Below are 16,075 nucleotides of genomic sequence, written 5' to 3' on the forward strand. Positions count from 1 at the left end.
TTGCGTTATGGAAAATATTTTTCAGCTTCATTTTATTACTATATATATATATATATATATATATATATATATATATATATATATATATGCTAAATTCATTAGTCAGTTCAATAAGAAAAATATAAATGCAGAAATTAGAATATTATAAGAACTCTTGATACCATCGCATTTTGAAGCACAATACTTCTCATCAGAAAAGGAAAAAGGAGCTAGGTTACAGATGTGTGTGTGTGTGTGTGTGCACGCGCATGTATACATATGCGACGTCTAGCATCAAGAGTTCTTAAATTCTAATCTACATTTTTTTTTTTTTTTTTTTGACATGGGGGTCACCACTTATCAAGGCTCGAAGGCCACTCAGGGATAAGGGTTATTGCGTGTACAGTAATCAATGAGATAGTATTGTAGTAATCATTAGTATTGGGGGTTTTGATAGAGTGTCTTACTTAAGGGGATGGTTTGTCAGGAGTTTGTTTATGTTGGACTTGAAGACGGCCAAGTTGTAGTCAGGTGGGAAACAGGCAAGCGGTAGAGAGTTCCACTGGCGTGCAGTTCTAAGAAAGAAGCTTTGCTCACGGAATCTACGTTTGGATTTAGGCACAGATAAAGAGTGGGGAAAATTAATGACAGTAGTTTCGGCCAGACGGGTGTTTCTCGTGAAAGATTGGCGAGAGGGGACAAGGGATTGGGGCTCAGACGAGCACTTGCCATGGAAATAATGATAAAACAAAGATAGGCTCGCAATGTCTCTTCTGTGGGAGAAAGGTTGCAGGGAAGAGAAAAGGGCACCCCCCCCCCAAACCACGAAGTCTATTTTGTACTCTGTCAAGGCAGGATAAGCTGTTTTTAGCAGCTCCTGTCCAGATATGGCAGCAGTACTCCATCCTTGGACGTACTTGGCTTTTATATAGATAGAGAATTGCATCAGTAGTGAGATATCTTCTGGAGCGGTAGAAGGATCCCACCATTTTCCCAGCGTCCCTGGCAACAGATTTGATGTACGTGTTCCATTTCAGATCAGGAGTAAAGGTCAAACCCAGAAGCTTGTCAAAACATGGAGCTTCCCCAAGACGAGAGCAATCCATTTCAATTGATGCCAGATGAGGATCAGAGCGTTGATGACGTAAAGATAGAAGCTTGGTTTTGGATGCATTAAAAGTGACCAGCCACCTCTTCCCCATTGTACCACGCGCTCAAGATCCGAGGAGAGAGAATTAGAGAGAACTTTGTCATTTACGGCCTTTGATGTGTTGCCATAGATGGTCGTGTCATCAGCATAGATGTCAAAGAATGATTTAAGTATGTGTTTTGGGAGATCATTGATGTAGATTAGGAAGAGAGTTGGACCCAGGATGGACCTCTGGGAGACTCCAGCATTAATACTGTGAGCCTCTGATTTCTGCCCATCAACCACTACTCTTATGAACCTATCAGACAGAAATGATTTAATAATTGAGAAAACATTTCCAGTAATACCGTAGCTGGAAATCTTGTGAAGTAGGCCCTTATGCTATACCTTATCGAAGGCCTTTGATATGTCAAGAGCAATTGCCCTGGAAAGGAAACCTTTGTTAAGAGATTCACTAATCCTATGTGATATAACCATTAGCACATCTGCTGTAGATCTTGCAGAGCTGAAACCATATTGCATGTCACTAAGAAGGTTGTTTCTGTTGAGGTGGTTGACTACTACTTTATTTAATATGGATTCCAACAACTTACTCATGACACACAGGAGACTTATTGGTCTGTACTGAGAGGGTTCCTTACTGAACTGAGGAAGAAATTTAATATTTGTTTTCATTTATTGAGATTGTCGGACTGACTTCCTCATCTTGGTTGTTATAGTCACAATGTTTCGGCTGTTTTGCCCTCCGGCCTTCATCAGGTGTTTTGTATCGAACTGGAGTACCGTTTGTTAGGAGTCTCGAACCCAACCCTTTATTATTATTACGGGGGTACCGTGTTCGGACTCTGGCTAGGCTCTGGGACATAGTTGCTGATTCTCTGTTTTGAATGTTACTTTTCACTGCCTTCGTTCAGGATTGAACTCAGCACCTTTGGGTAACTAAACTTTGATACAACGTCTAGGACATAGGCCATATGTCACTAATAATAATAAAGGGTTGGGTTTGAGACTCATAACAAACGGTTCCCCAGTTCGATACAAAACACCTGATGAAGGCCGAAGGGCAAAACGGCCGAAATGTTGTGACCAAGATGAGGAAGTCAGTCCGACAATCTCAATAAATGAAATCACCTCATCTCAAAGATACAGACAATATTTGTTTTGTCAGGAATTATTTTATGCTCCACTAATAAGTGTTGAGCTTCGTATACCCTGATAGATCCCTATATAAAGATTTATCCGATTTCTTTATAAATCCACTTGTTATATGAGGGAAATATCTTTAATTATATTTCACTTTTTATTCATACCAGTCCTTTAAATTATGAATGCAACTAGAGCATATACACATAAATGCAAATAAGTTTATATTCCAAATTTCAAGATATTGACCATCTTACAGTTTATTTCTTTATGTACGTTGACATACACCATTCTTAACAGCACCTATTTTGTAGCGCAGAATCATTAATGTAACTATTATGTCAATTCTTGAATTTATTCCGCACTTAACTCATCATATATATATATATATATATATATATATATATATATATATATATATATACACACACACACACACATACACTAATACACAGATCATTATGGATTTTGTGCCCACAGTTTTTAGACAACTTAAAACATTTAATATTACAGTTAGGGGAAGACAGGTGACATGAGAGGAAGAGGGTAGGCTTAAGTGCTTTTAAACGATTTTAATCAACTTTTTCAATAAATAAATTATAATAAATTCACTAAACGAGATTTTTTTAAATTCATTACTTGCTTTAAGACGACTCATGGAGTAAGTGTATGTTTGTTTAACAGCATTTCAACCTCTGAGAGTCATTTAATGCCAAAAAAGTTTTGTTGATATAATAGGTTTTCAGTTTCTTGTAGAAATTTTTTAAGTTTCTTAAAAAAGTTTATCTTTTGAAGCAAGATGTTTTAGGTTTTCCGAAAAATTGTTTTAGTTGTAAGAGATTTGTTTTTCTAAACTGAATTTTACTTGTTTACTTTATAGGAGTTTGAATACATTCGTTTCTTTTAAATAGTTTATGATTTGTTGGGGTTCCACTTCTTGGAACACTTTTCTAATGTTTGTTGTTTTAAAATATTTCTTCTGAGTGTGTTTGTGTTTTCTACATTCTGTCAGTAGATGTTTAATTGTTAGTTGTTGGTTGCAGAGTGTGCAATTTGGTGTTTCCTCCGCTTTGATTAGGTAGGAATGAGTTAATTTTCTATGTCCAATTCTTATTCGGTTTAGTACAATTTCTTCTCTTCTTCCTTTAAAATTTTTTTGTTTTTTGTTTTTAATTATTGGTTGATGTTCGTACAATTTGTTTGCAGTGCATTTGTTCCATTCCTCTTGCCACTTGTTTTCTATATATTCGTTGATTTTTCTTTTTAGGTCTGTGTGTGGTATTTTAATTTTTTCCATTTGGTGGTTTGTGGCTTCTTTAGCCAGTTTGTCTGCCTTTTCATTTCCTGGAATGCCGACATGACTTGGTATCCAGGCTATTATAATTTTTTTATTGTTTTTTTTTGGTTATTTCATTGTATTCTTGTATAATTTCTGTGATAAAAGGGTGTTTAGATTTTTCTTCAAGGGCCATGATACAGGATAGCGAGTCTGTATATATTATGGCTTTTTGTTCGTTGATGTCTTTGATGTGTTTGAGAGCTATTTTGATGGCCTGCAGTTCGGCTGAATATATTGAAGCCTCGTTGAGCAGTCGTATTTGATATTGTTTTGTCAATCTGTGCATGCTGCACCTGTTCCGTTTATAGTTTTAGACCCATCGGTGTATATTTCTATGTATTCTGCGTATTTTTCTCTTAGTTCTCCGAAGTTGTTTTGTTTGTTATATTATTTGTAATGTTTTTCTTGTAAGCAGTAAGTGTTAGGTCGGTTTTTGGTTTGTGTAATGTCCATGGTGGTTTGTCGTTTGTTTTCTGAGTAATTATATTGTCGGGGTTTTCATTGATTTGATGTATTATTTCTTTAATTCTGTGTCCAAAGGAGGGTATACTTTTTGGTTTCCTTAAATAAAAGTTTGTACATTGTGGGTTGAAGATAGTTTTGTATGTTGGGTTTTCGGGGTTGGTTTGTAGTTTTATTGCGTATTGTAACGCTAGTTTTTTCCATCTTAAGTGCAGGGGTAGTTCTTGGGCTTCTACGTGAAGGCTTTCCATTGGAGAAGTTTGGTAGGCTCCCAGGCTAAGTCTTAAACTTTTATTCTGTATTGTTAGTAGTTTGTTTTTGTAGGATTTGTAAGTAGAGCTGTATATGACACAACCATAATCCAGTTTGGATCTGATATGTGAGCGATATATTTTGAGCATTGTAGCTTGATCTGCTCCCCAGTCTAATTTTGATACTATTTTTAAGATATTTATTGCTTTTAAGCATTTTTGTTTTAATTTGTTAATGTGCTCCTTTTGTTGTCTAAAATGATCCCTAGGAATTTGGTGTGTTGTACTACTGGTATTAGTTGTCCATCTAGTTTGAGCTGTGGGTCAAGGTGGTATTTTCGTTTCCTACAAAAGTGGATACATGAGGTTTTGCTTTTGGACATTTTGAATCCATTTTGGTTAACCCAAAGATCTATTTTGTTAAGGCAGTGTTGCATTTGTCTTTCAATAGTTGGCATATTTGATGATGAGCAAGTTATTGAAAAGTCATCAACAAATAGTGTTTTTTCGAATCCCATGTTAACATTTTTGATTATACCGTTGATTTTAATTAGAAAAAGGGTGGCAGATAGTACGCTACCCTGTGGTACCCCTGTTTCTTGTGTGTATTGATCTGATGTTGTATTTCCTAAGCATACTTTAAATGTTCTGTGGGATAGGAATTCTTTGATAAATTTTGCTAGGTTTCCTCTGATTCCCATATTATGAATATCTTTCAAGATTCCATATCTCCACGTGGTGTCATACGCCTTTTCGATATCAAAAAAGATGAGACCACGTGATGGTTTCTTATTAGACCGTTACGAATATATGTTTCTAGCCGAATAAGTTGGTCATTAGTACCTTGATTTTGTCTAAATCCGCTTTGGTGTGTAGAGATAAGATTATATTTTTCTAAATGCCACATTAGTCTTGTATTGACTATCCTTTCTGTTGTTTTGCATATGCAGCTTGTTAGGGCGATGGGACGATAATTGGTAGGGTTGGAGTGATCTTTTCCTGCTTTAGGAATTGAGATAATATTGGAGTCGAGCCAGTGTTTTGGGAAATTGTTAGTCCACCATATGTTGTTAATTATCTGTAAGAGAATGTTGAGAGATGTGTCTGGCATGTATTTTAGAAATTGATAGTGGATGTCGTCTGGACCGGTAGCTGTATCTTTACTTTGATTGCATTTTTTAGTTCTGTTATAGTGAAAGAGGTGTTATAGTATTCTTTGTTATTGGATTTGAAATTGAGTTTTTCTTTTTCTGTATTGTTTTTGTATTTTTGGAATTTGGGGGAGTAGTGGTTGGATGATGAGTTTTGGCTGAATTCATTTGCGATTATGTTTGCTATTTCTTTTTTGTCTATAGTTTGTCTACCATTTGGTGTACTTATATTATTTATTGGTGTTCCAAGTTTTTTTCCCAGTTATTTTTCTTATTATTTCCCATGTCTTTTTTGATGGCGTGTTGTTGTTCAATTTGGAAATATAGTTTTGCCAGGTTTCTTTTTTGCTTTTTTTTTTATAATATAGCGCGCTTTTGTTCGTGCTTGTAGGTATTTTTGAAGGTTGGGTTTTGTAGGATGTTGTTTGAAGTGTTTTAGCATTTTTTTCCTGTTGGCTATTGCTTCTTTACATTCTATTGTGAACCATGGCGGTGTAGTTTGGTGGAAGATTTTGGGATTGTCTTGATTGCTATTTCGTTGAGTGTATTGGTGAAAGCTAACATAGGATCTGGTTTGTTAACTATTTCTTGATTAATTAGGTTTGTGCAAAGTTTGCTAAATTCAGTCCAGTTAGCTTTATAAATTTGCCATTTTGGTTTTGTTTCTTCTGTTGCAGGTTCTTGGGTTTTGAGAAAAATTGGGAAGTGATCGCTGCCGCACTGGTCGTTATGTATCTCCTATTGGAAGTCCATAAATATTGTGGGGGAGCATAGTGTTAGGTCAATAGCTGATGTCGTTCCTGTGCCTGGATGAAGGTATGTGTGTGTTTTATCGTTAAATATAGTTACTTCGGGTGATTCCAGTAATGATTCAATGATTTTCCCATTTTGGTTAATATTCTCACTTCCCCACATTTTGTTATGGGCGTTAAAGTCCCCCATTAATATAAAAGGTATGGGGAGTTGTGTTATCAGATCTTCAATTTCGATTTTATTTAGTTTATGTTTAGGTGGAATGTATATTGAACAAATATTTGTTGGTCGGTGGAGTGTAGCTTTAATTGCTATTGTTTGAAGGTTTGTTTGGAGTTGTAATTTTATATGTGGTATCTGTTTTTTTATTATAATTGGTCGATTATCTGCTTGTGATCTGTTTGATTGTAGATGTGGTATCCTTTGAAGTTTATGGTGTCCGTTTCTTTTAGAAGAGTTTCCTGTAGGCCGATTATGCTGGGGTCATATTGTGCTATTATATGTTTGATTTCTTCGTAGTTTGGTTTTATGCCTCTGCAGTTCCACTGTATGATGTTTTTATTCATTTCCATAAGTAAGTTTTTTTTTCTTTTTTATTTTTCCCTGTTTAGGTTTTTATATCTAGTTTTCTATTAATTTGTTGTGTTTTGAGTGGTTTTTGTTTTGTGTTTACTTGAACTGCTTGGTTCCTCAGTCTCCATTTTCTCTTCCTGGTCAGTTTTGTTTTTGGAGCTAGATTTTTTCCTGTGGCTCTCGATTTCAATCAATTCAAATTTGTTTTCATTTTCGATTAATATTATCTCTGTTTTTTGTTTGTTTTCGTTTTTGGAAAGAGGATTTGTGTTTTCCCGTTCTGTTTCTATCTTTCCAGATATTGTGTGTTTATCTTCTGCTTTTGTTCTTGTTCGTGATTTGGATCTTTCACAATTTATTTGTGGTTTTTGTTGTTCGGGTTCTGTTTTGCTCTTTGGGACTTGTTTTAGATCATTTGACTGAGTTTTAGAAGATACTGGTATTTGTTTCTTGTTTTCGTTTTGGTTAGTTTTTAAAGTTTCAATTAGATTTTTGAGTTCGGAGATTAGTTTAAGTAGGTCTTGGTTTGTTTGGTTTAAAATTTTTGTAATATCTGCGTAAGTGTTTATTTTTTCTCGAGAGCTTGCTATTTTCCTTGCTTCAGGAAAGGATACATTTTGTTTGTATTTTATTTCAGCTATTTCTTTTTCTTTTTTGTAGATTTTGCATATTTTAGAGTATGCTGGGTGTTTTTCTTGGCAATTTGGGCATTTTGTTTCGTTTGGGCATTCACTTTCAGTGTGGTTAGGTTCTTTTAAGCCACATTTTCCACATATTTTCTGTCCTTTGCATGTTTCTCTGCTATGTCCATACTTATGACACTTATAACATCTCAGAGGGGCTGGTATATATTGTTCTACTTTTTCTATTGTATATCCGATTTTTATTTCTTTGGAAATTTTTGGTGTATTGAAAGTTAGTACGTAGGTTTTTGTAGGTATGGTTTGGCCATTCCTTTTTATGTTTATTCGAACGTGATCGATTACTCCCTCTTTTCTTAGGGCATTTTCTATTTCTTCTGCTGTAGCCAAGGTTAATTCATGGCTTTTTTTTAACACCTTTTGATGTGTTTAGTCTTTCATGAGCATAACTTTTGCATTTATAGATATGGAATTTTTCCATCTCTAAGATATTTTTTGCATTTTTATAGTTGTCGACTGTAGATTGCCATTTTTCATTTTTTTTGCTGTTTTTGGGTTGCTGTTTTGAGACAGAATTTTTTCGATTAAGAATGGAGATAGATCGCTTATCTTTTTTCCTTCTAAGGTTTTGATTACTATGAATCTTGGATATTTTTCTTTATCAATTATTTCATAGTTATATTCTTGCTCACTGTCTGAGCTGATTACGTCAGAGTGGGTTCTTTTCGATTTTGTTGTATTTTTTGGTTTCTGGGGTTTTTGTTTGGGTTTATTATATCCATAGAAGTTTGTTTACATTTTCATCTCTTTTGCTCCCCACCCTCCTCGGAGCCTGAAATTGGGAGATATTAGGGGGGAAACCCATTCGCCCTTTCATCCCAGGGATACAAAAAAGGTATACTCAATTGATTGAGTTTGTTCCATCATTTCCTGTTTCCTCCTTTAGTTTCTTCTTTCCCAGTTTGATAGAAACATTGGTTAGGGAGCAGTTGTGTGGTTTTGTCTCATCAATTGATTGGCCCTTGCCATCGCCTTCTAACACTTACCTGGTTTGTCTATGTTTGTAGTAATGAAATGTATTATCTTTGGATTAAATTTGTTTTTTTGGGGGGTTTTTTTTTTAGATGTTATAATTGACATTTTCAGTGTAAGTGTTAGGGCTTGACATGACTAGCTGATTGATCGGATCGGACCTCTCCGACCGCCCGTCTAGCCTAGTACAAGGGCAAAGTAGAGTGTTGCAACAGATACCTTTATTTTCCCTAGGCATCGGTTGCTCAGCCACCAGGATCCTTTTCCTAGGCATCACGGGTTGCCACCCACGGCCAACAGGTAGCCCCGCTGAGGGACTTTTACCCTCTGCAGGGGGGCAGTCGACGTATTCTAATGCCCCGCCGACAGGGTCAACCGGGAAGTAGGGAAGGAAAAAGGAAGGGGAGGGGGCTGTTTTTATTTTGTTTTTGTAGAACATAATTAAGCTTTACAAAAGAGAATAACGACTCATGGAATCGAAAACGTTCACGACTATGGAGAATTTCATTTTACACCCAAACAGTACGTTGGCCTGTCAAATGGAAAAGATGGATTGCAAGAGAAATAAACAGGAACTATCCCTGCTGTTCAATGAAACATGCGTAAGAGAAAAAAAAATGTGGCCCCTAACAGCTCAATCTACCAACATATATATATATATATAATAATAATCATGTCACCTGTCTTCCCCTAACAGCTCAATCTACCAACATCTAGTAGCAAATGACACCCCAAAAATTAATTTAGAAACATTAAAATATATCGCCATTCTAGCCATCTTTATATTGTAGCCTGCGCCTCACAATCATAGAAGCCCTACTCATTTGCATAAACAGACCAACCATCAACCAGGCTTAATATGAGGGGGAGGGTATGCTTAAGTGCTATTAAATGATTTTAATTGAATTTTTCAATGAATTAACTAAACATAATATTTTAATTCATCACTTGCCTGAAGACAACTTATGGAAGTCAAAAACGTTTGCAAATATGGGGATTTTTTTTATTTTTTTTTTTACACTTGAACAAAAGCGTGTAAAAAGAAATTTCCATAGTTGCGAACGTTATGTCATTTAATTGTGTAAGGGTTTATAATGAATGGTGACTCAAGAAACCTTCACTAAGTATTTAAAATGAAATTTAAAATGATCATGTTGCAATACATGAGATTAATGCATTTAAAGAAGGGTTAGTTTTTTTTTTGTTTTTTTTTTTGCTTTTTTAAAAGTATTTTATGTTCACCAAACCAATACAACTTTGTTATATATGAGTCATGCATTGCAATCACGTGCAAAAGATCTACCTAATTTGCATATTCTTTTGAATATTCATTTTAATTCCCTATTAGTTTTTCGGTTTTCTTATAGGATGATCATCTTTAGTTAACTATTATGTGTAATTATATTTATGCAGATATTCTACATGATTTATATTTGCATAAAAAGGTTATAGTAAAAACAAACCCATTTCTATACATATTTATGTATGCATATACACACTTGTTTAAAAATTTTTGTCTACCAAACTTATGTCAGTTTTTGGTCTACAGATATGAAACTTAATATATAGGGTACTCAAACCCATGCGAAACTGTTTTAGCCAGGGAAAATCAGTGCAAAAGTGTGAAAATTAAAGAAATGGAATTTGCCAAGGGAACGTCAAACAACGGCATTACAAATATGCATGCTATTGGTTCATGTTTTAATTTTTAGCCTTGCAGCAAGCATGTCTTCATAGCTCAGGCATTAACGTCAAAGGAAAAAGTAAATCGTAAGCTAAACGTTTTGGTTTTGATTCTCAGTGGTGCATGAGTTTTTTTTTTTTTTTTTTTTTAACTTAAATTTTTTTAAATCAATCATTTTGGGAAAATTTTTAAATAAAGATTAAAATGTTGATATTTGTGTATGTGTGCATGAAGAGAAAGCAAGTGAGGGAGAAAGAATATAAAAATCTAGATTATTTCTTAAAAAGAAGAAAACGTTTACTTACCCTTAGAAAATTTAGAGTATAATTTGTAAGACCCTGTCTTGTGATATTTTTACTAAGTTGCTCAACCATGGCAGGGTCTTGCTGTAAATAGAAAAGAAAAAAACAAAAATGAATTTTAGATGGGGGGAAAAAAAACAAAAAAAATTATGTTTCCACCTGGGCAACACTGGATAAATCATCATGAGTTGCAACTTCTGCTTGGCACAGATTGTGAAGCCACATGACTCATTTTTTGCCATTCCTTCTGATCCAGTGCAAGTTGGTTGCTAAATGCCCAACTGTTGAGAGATGTCCAATCAAAAATATTTTCACTTCATCTTCTCCTTGGCTTTCCTCTGCCTCTTTTACCTTCTAACATACCTTCAGAGCATAACTTTGACATGCCAGTGGTTGATCGTTTGAGATGGCCAAAAAGTTTAAGGGTTTTACTTTTTTTATTTTATCAAAGGAGTAGGGAAGTAGTTTGACGGAGGGTGGATATTTTGTTTTTTTCGAACAGGCAAGGCCCATAATGAACTGAATTATCTGATTTTGAAATACCTCAATACGATTGGTTAGTTGTCGAGTCCATGTGATACAATCAAAGCCATATAAAACTACTGGGAGAACATAAATAAACTTTTACTTAAACAGTTATCGGCACCCTTTTTGATTTTAAAGCCACCCAACCCAGTCTGATTTTGTGTTTCAATGTAATCTCATGATCGGAGAAAATCAGTTTATGCCCTAAATAAATGAATTGAGTGACTTGTTTAATGGGTTTACTGTGAATAATCATATTTAGGTTAAACCATAATTTAGCTGTAGACATACATTCTGTTTTCTCTAGGGTTATTTCTAATCCTATCTCTTTTGCTAATAGATTGACAAAAAAGTTTGTGTGTGCATTCATTAAGAGCAAGGTCATCAGCATAGGAGAGGTTGGAGAGGATTTGTTCACCTATAGAAAAACCACTATTAGCAAGTCTCTTCTGTCTTAAGCAAAACAACAGCTAGTGCAACACACAACAGGATTGCTGAAAGTATATCTCCTTGCATTTGATAAATAGTAATGGCTAAAATCAAAATGGCTAAATTGTGAAACTTACCTGCATTGCTATAACACTTCTAGGAATCAATTCTCGATGTTGTCTAGTTGCAAAATGCCACGACCGAATCCTCATGAGGTCATCAAATGTGAATTCTAATATCAATCTACCTTCAGTGACTACCTGTGAATGAAAATAATATATATATATTAAATCAAATGGGCAATAAAGGTTTAATTACAATTTTAGTTTTTGGAACAAAAATTCTAAATCAACAATTCAAGGGCTTGACAAAAAAAATGTTAAAACCCGATTATAAGCATTAGTCAAATAGTTAAAAAAAAAAAAAAAAAAAAAAAAAAAAGAAAGTTACTCATGGATTCTCAACTGTCATATTCAGTTTAACAATCACTAGGGCTTTGCTCGGGTGCAAAGTTTAAAAAAAAAAAAAAAAAAAAAAAAAAAAAAAAAAAAAAAAAAAAAGGATTTAGGTGGCATCAGCTAGAATTGAAACCGAAACTGTAGCATTGAAAGCTGGTGACGTTATCAATGTAACATGCATATAAACCAATTAAAAATAAAGATGAATGTACTAAATGCTTAATGATTTTTTTCAATCTTTACCCATTTTTGGCCCACTTAAAAACAATTTTAACTGGCTAAAGAGCCGTAAAAGAACGGCCTGTAAAAAATCCAATTATTTGAGGCCCCTAGTGCCGCTCTACAACTATTAGTTTCGGAGGAGAAAGAGTTTGAAAATATGGAGACAGACCGACTGAGAGATACATAGCCATTTATATATTAAATTTTATATGCCAGTATGCATTCGACAGCTCTAAGAAATCGAATTCCAAAGAAAACCATCTCTAACCATACTTTTATCCCTTTTTTAATCTAAAAATCACTTTCTGTTTTCATTTCATTAGATTTCTCTTATGAACTGAATCTACTACCTCAACTGTTCAGCATCTAATAACCCAAACACTCATTCTTTCAACGTGGTCAAAACAATAGTCTCCCGTTCTGCACACACTTTTCTATATTCTCCAGATTTTATCTTCCTCTGAGGTCATCAGCTTTAAGACTCGCATTACATATTCTGATATCATTTCTCTTCAAGTCTCACTGGCCAGTGTTCATGTCTATACATTACACTGCGTACACAAACTCTTCTAGGGCGATAGTGTTAATGCTGGTTAGTAACTGCAGAAGTTAACGAATTCACTTCATTCACTTCTAATTTTTGCAATAACACCTGCAGAATGTATAAAAATAGAAAAAAGAAATAAATCAAGATCAAATATAAAAGATAGAATGAGAGAAGAATCAGTATTTCAACTTTTTGAGGCTTCTTCATGAGTCAATAATATACAAAAAGACGGAATATCAATTCTTCTCACATAGCTTGTCTGTTGAGATTCATCTTATATTAAAAAGATAACTGTATCGATCATAGTGGAAGTTAGCCTGAAGGCTTCTTTTTGTTGCTTACTATAAGATATAGAGAGCGCCACAACTTTATCAGGATTGCACCACTTACTCTTTATTCTCACCTTATTATGCTGAGTGTTTAACAAAGAGTCATCAAGTACCATTTTTTTTAGACTTCAATATGACATGACAAAATTGGAATGTATTTGAAAGACAAATTTTTTTTTTTTTAAACAATTTGTTTCAAATCCGTGATAATCTTTTTAAACTCAAGATTGTAAAATTAATATTTTTATTTTATTTTTTTTATTACACATATTCATAATTTTTTTAATTGTAAATATTTTATCTTCTGGCTAAATCCGTTGGTTTAATTTATCCAGCTCAAGGGAGACAACTGTCAGGACGAGTTGTAAAATTATACTAGTAAACCATGTAGCAACTAGTTTGAATGTATGTGCATGTTCGCTGCACAGACTGATTGTTTGCTCATCGTACTTATTTAAAGTTGTGGCTGGATTTCAACACCAGTCACAGTGGTGTCTGGCAGTACTGCAGTAGAAGGATTCTTTCTCTAAACACAATCAAAACTTCAGTTGAAACAGTTTTATTTTGAAGTATCTTATAGTGTTGGGACGATTAATCAAAACCAAGAAAATCTGAACTTTCTGTGTGTGTGTGTGTGGGGGGGGGGTATCGGATTTTTTGTGTGTGTATTTTCCAATGCCCCCCCCCCCCAAGATTCTTTTAATTCTGTCTTTTTTACATTTGCTTTTGTTTAAAAGCAAAATCTTCCACTACTGATAAAATAATATTGATTTTAAGCTACCTCTAAAACTAAAATCTATAGATCATCCCCTTAAGTGTTTTTACGTTTGAGAAAATATATGCACATATAACGTGTTTTTACAGTAATCGAGAAAAAATAATTTTACAATCAAATATTTAATGATTTATAAAGAATTGGAATTGGTAATTGTATTTGAATTGGGAATTTAGGATGGAATTTGGGAAAAATATTGGAATCATCCTATTACTAGCATGTTACGATACTTGTTTTCTTTCCAGTGAACAAGTTCGCAAACCAAAAGTCTGACCAAATCAAAACATAAATCCAATCAAACATGCAAACCTCAACTTCCCAGAAAACTAACTGTGCGACACATAGATATTTGGGTTCTTTGTGGTTGACCATCCAACTTTTCATTATCACTGCTGCCAATCTATGCACAAAAAATAAATGGTGGGGGGAGGGAGGGTCCATGGACATCACTTTTTGGAAAACCTCAAATCAATCATAACCATAGTAGGGAACCTTGTATTTGTAGAGCTATTACTTCAGAGAATTCTGGGTAGTCAACCACAAACAAAACACTTTTCCCCATTTCTTGGCTAGTTTCTCTTTTCCTAGTAAAATATTTCTCACTTGCAGCAAGTCTTATCTGCATGCATCGTAAACATGCAATTCACTAAACATGCAGACTAGTGCATGTTAACATGAGTTAACAGTAATATTTAAACACTCAGTAACAAGTACTGACTATGGTTTGCAAGTCACTTGTTATACAGGATGAAATGATAAAATTATCAGCCTAGAAAAGACATGATTCCATTTCCATATGATGAAAATCAGTTTTTTTTTTGCTGCAGACCATCTACTAGTTGGCCAATTGTGTACAAATCCCAAGAGCAATAGGAGCCTTCTATCATGTCTGAAAGTGACACAATGTTCAACAAGCGAGATCGGAGATGCGCCGCTGTACAACTCATGCTCTCTACTGATCCAAGTTATGACAAGACCATTACCAGCACCCTCAAAATGTATCGCTGGATTGCCACGAATAACAGGGACGTGACCAGGGCGATGAAAACAAAGTTTCTGGCCACGGTTATGGTCTTTGGTGTTATTTCAAGTGAGGGCCACATCATGCCACCTTCACATCTTCAAAGTCGGCTTGAAAGTTAACACAAAGTGTATCTGGATGTGCTGAAGAATGTGGTGATCCCCTGGTGCAATCAGGTGGCTGCTGGTAGTCTGTGGGTGTGGCAGCAGGACTTGGCACTGGCCCACAAGTCCAAACAGACCCAGGCTTGGCTGCAGAAGGAGTGTTATGACTTTGTACCCTTCTCTCACTGCCCCACCCCCTCCTCTCATGAATGAACTTGCTGGATTACTTCGTTTGATCATACATTGAGAACATCACCAACATGACCTTCTACAACATCAAAGTGAGTCTGATCGCCGCCATCTGCTGAACTCCTGCAGGTGCTTGTGGAAAAGGCATTCTTCCAATTTCAGACCTGTATCGTGGTGGTGATTGAAGCTGAAGGCAGCTACATTGAATAGCTGTCAGCTCTACTACTTAATAAAGTTACTCGAATTGATTTTTTTCAAAAGTTGTAAAATAAAGCTGTAGTGTTAATTTTTTTTTTTAGGGCGACAATTTTATTGTTCCACCTTGTAGTGTTAGTGCAAAATGTCTGATCTGTGTACTCGTTTATTTTACGATGAATTACAGTCTTGAACAGATATACTCTTCATAATACGTTCTCGTAGCTATGTTCAAAAATTCATAATGATCAATTAGTTTAGGAGTGAATCATATGTAGAAATACATAAACATATAGACATGCTCGACTTTACAGAAATAGCAATAATCAGAAAATTTATTTTATTAATATGAATTTTTTAAGAAATTTATATACAAGGTGCTTTCAATAAATTTCTCAACATTTTGTACAAGCATTTAAAATTGTCGTAGACTCTTGAAAATTTAGTATGTTATTGCTTTACATCTTGCCCAATTTTTATGATTTCAGGTTCAAATAAACAGCTACAGCAGGAATTGCAATACACCCTACTAAAGCCTGATTGTTACTGCTGGTGAATTTCAAAAATGCAATCTGAACGCAAGAACACTTTATAAAGAACACTATACAATAAAACTGTTTTAAACTTGGGAAAAATGCCACAGAAACGTATGGAATGCTTCAAACTGCTTTTGGACCATCTTACATAAATTGAGCATCAGTGTTTGAGTTGCATAAGAGATTCAAGGAAGGCAAGGAGTGTGTGAGGGGTGATGAGAGGTAAGGAAGTTGTAAGGAAGTTAGAACACCAGAGTTGATTGACAAATTAAAAAATTTCATGGA

At 34.8% G+C, this 16,075-nt stretch overlaps 1 protein-coding gene across 11 annotated transcripts in view; it reads right to left on the bottom strand.

The window, feature by feature from the left end:
* LOC145267083 (LIM domain-binding protein 2-like) overlaps positions 1-16,075 on the bottom strand; it is a 295,179-nt gene that overhangs the window by 66,447 nt on the left and 212,657 nt on the right. For all 11 annotated transcript variants that reach the window (XR_013864820.1, XM_080123066.1, XM_080123064.1 and 8 more), the window contains exons 6-7: positions 11,552-11,674; positions 10,464-10,544 (exon numbers count right to left, since the gene is read on the bottom strand). Coding sequence is in view for 10 of the 11 variants with exons in the window: in XM_080123066.1 (XP_079979192.1) it covers positions 10,464-10,544; positions 11,552-11,674 (204 nt within the window). In the remaining variant the exon portion in view is untranslated. The remainder of the gene's footprint in view (positions 1-10,463; positions 10,545-11,551; positions 11,675-16,075) is intronic.

The sequence above is a fragment of the Euprymna scolopes genome, chromosome 42 (assembly GCF_053919585.1).
Source record: "Euprymna scolopes isolate OS-2025 chromosome 42, ASM5391958v1, whole genome shotgun sequence".
In the NCBI taxonomy this organism is placed as follows: Eukaryota; Metazoa; Mollusca; class Cephalopoda; order Sepiida; family Sepiolidae; genus Euprymna; species Euprymna scolopes.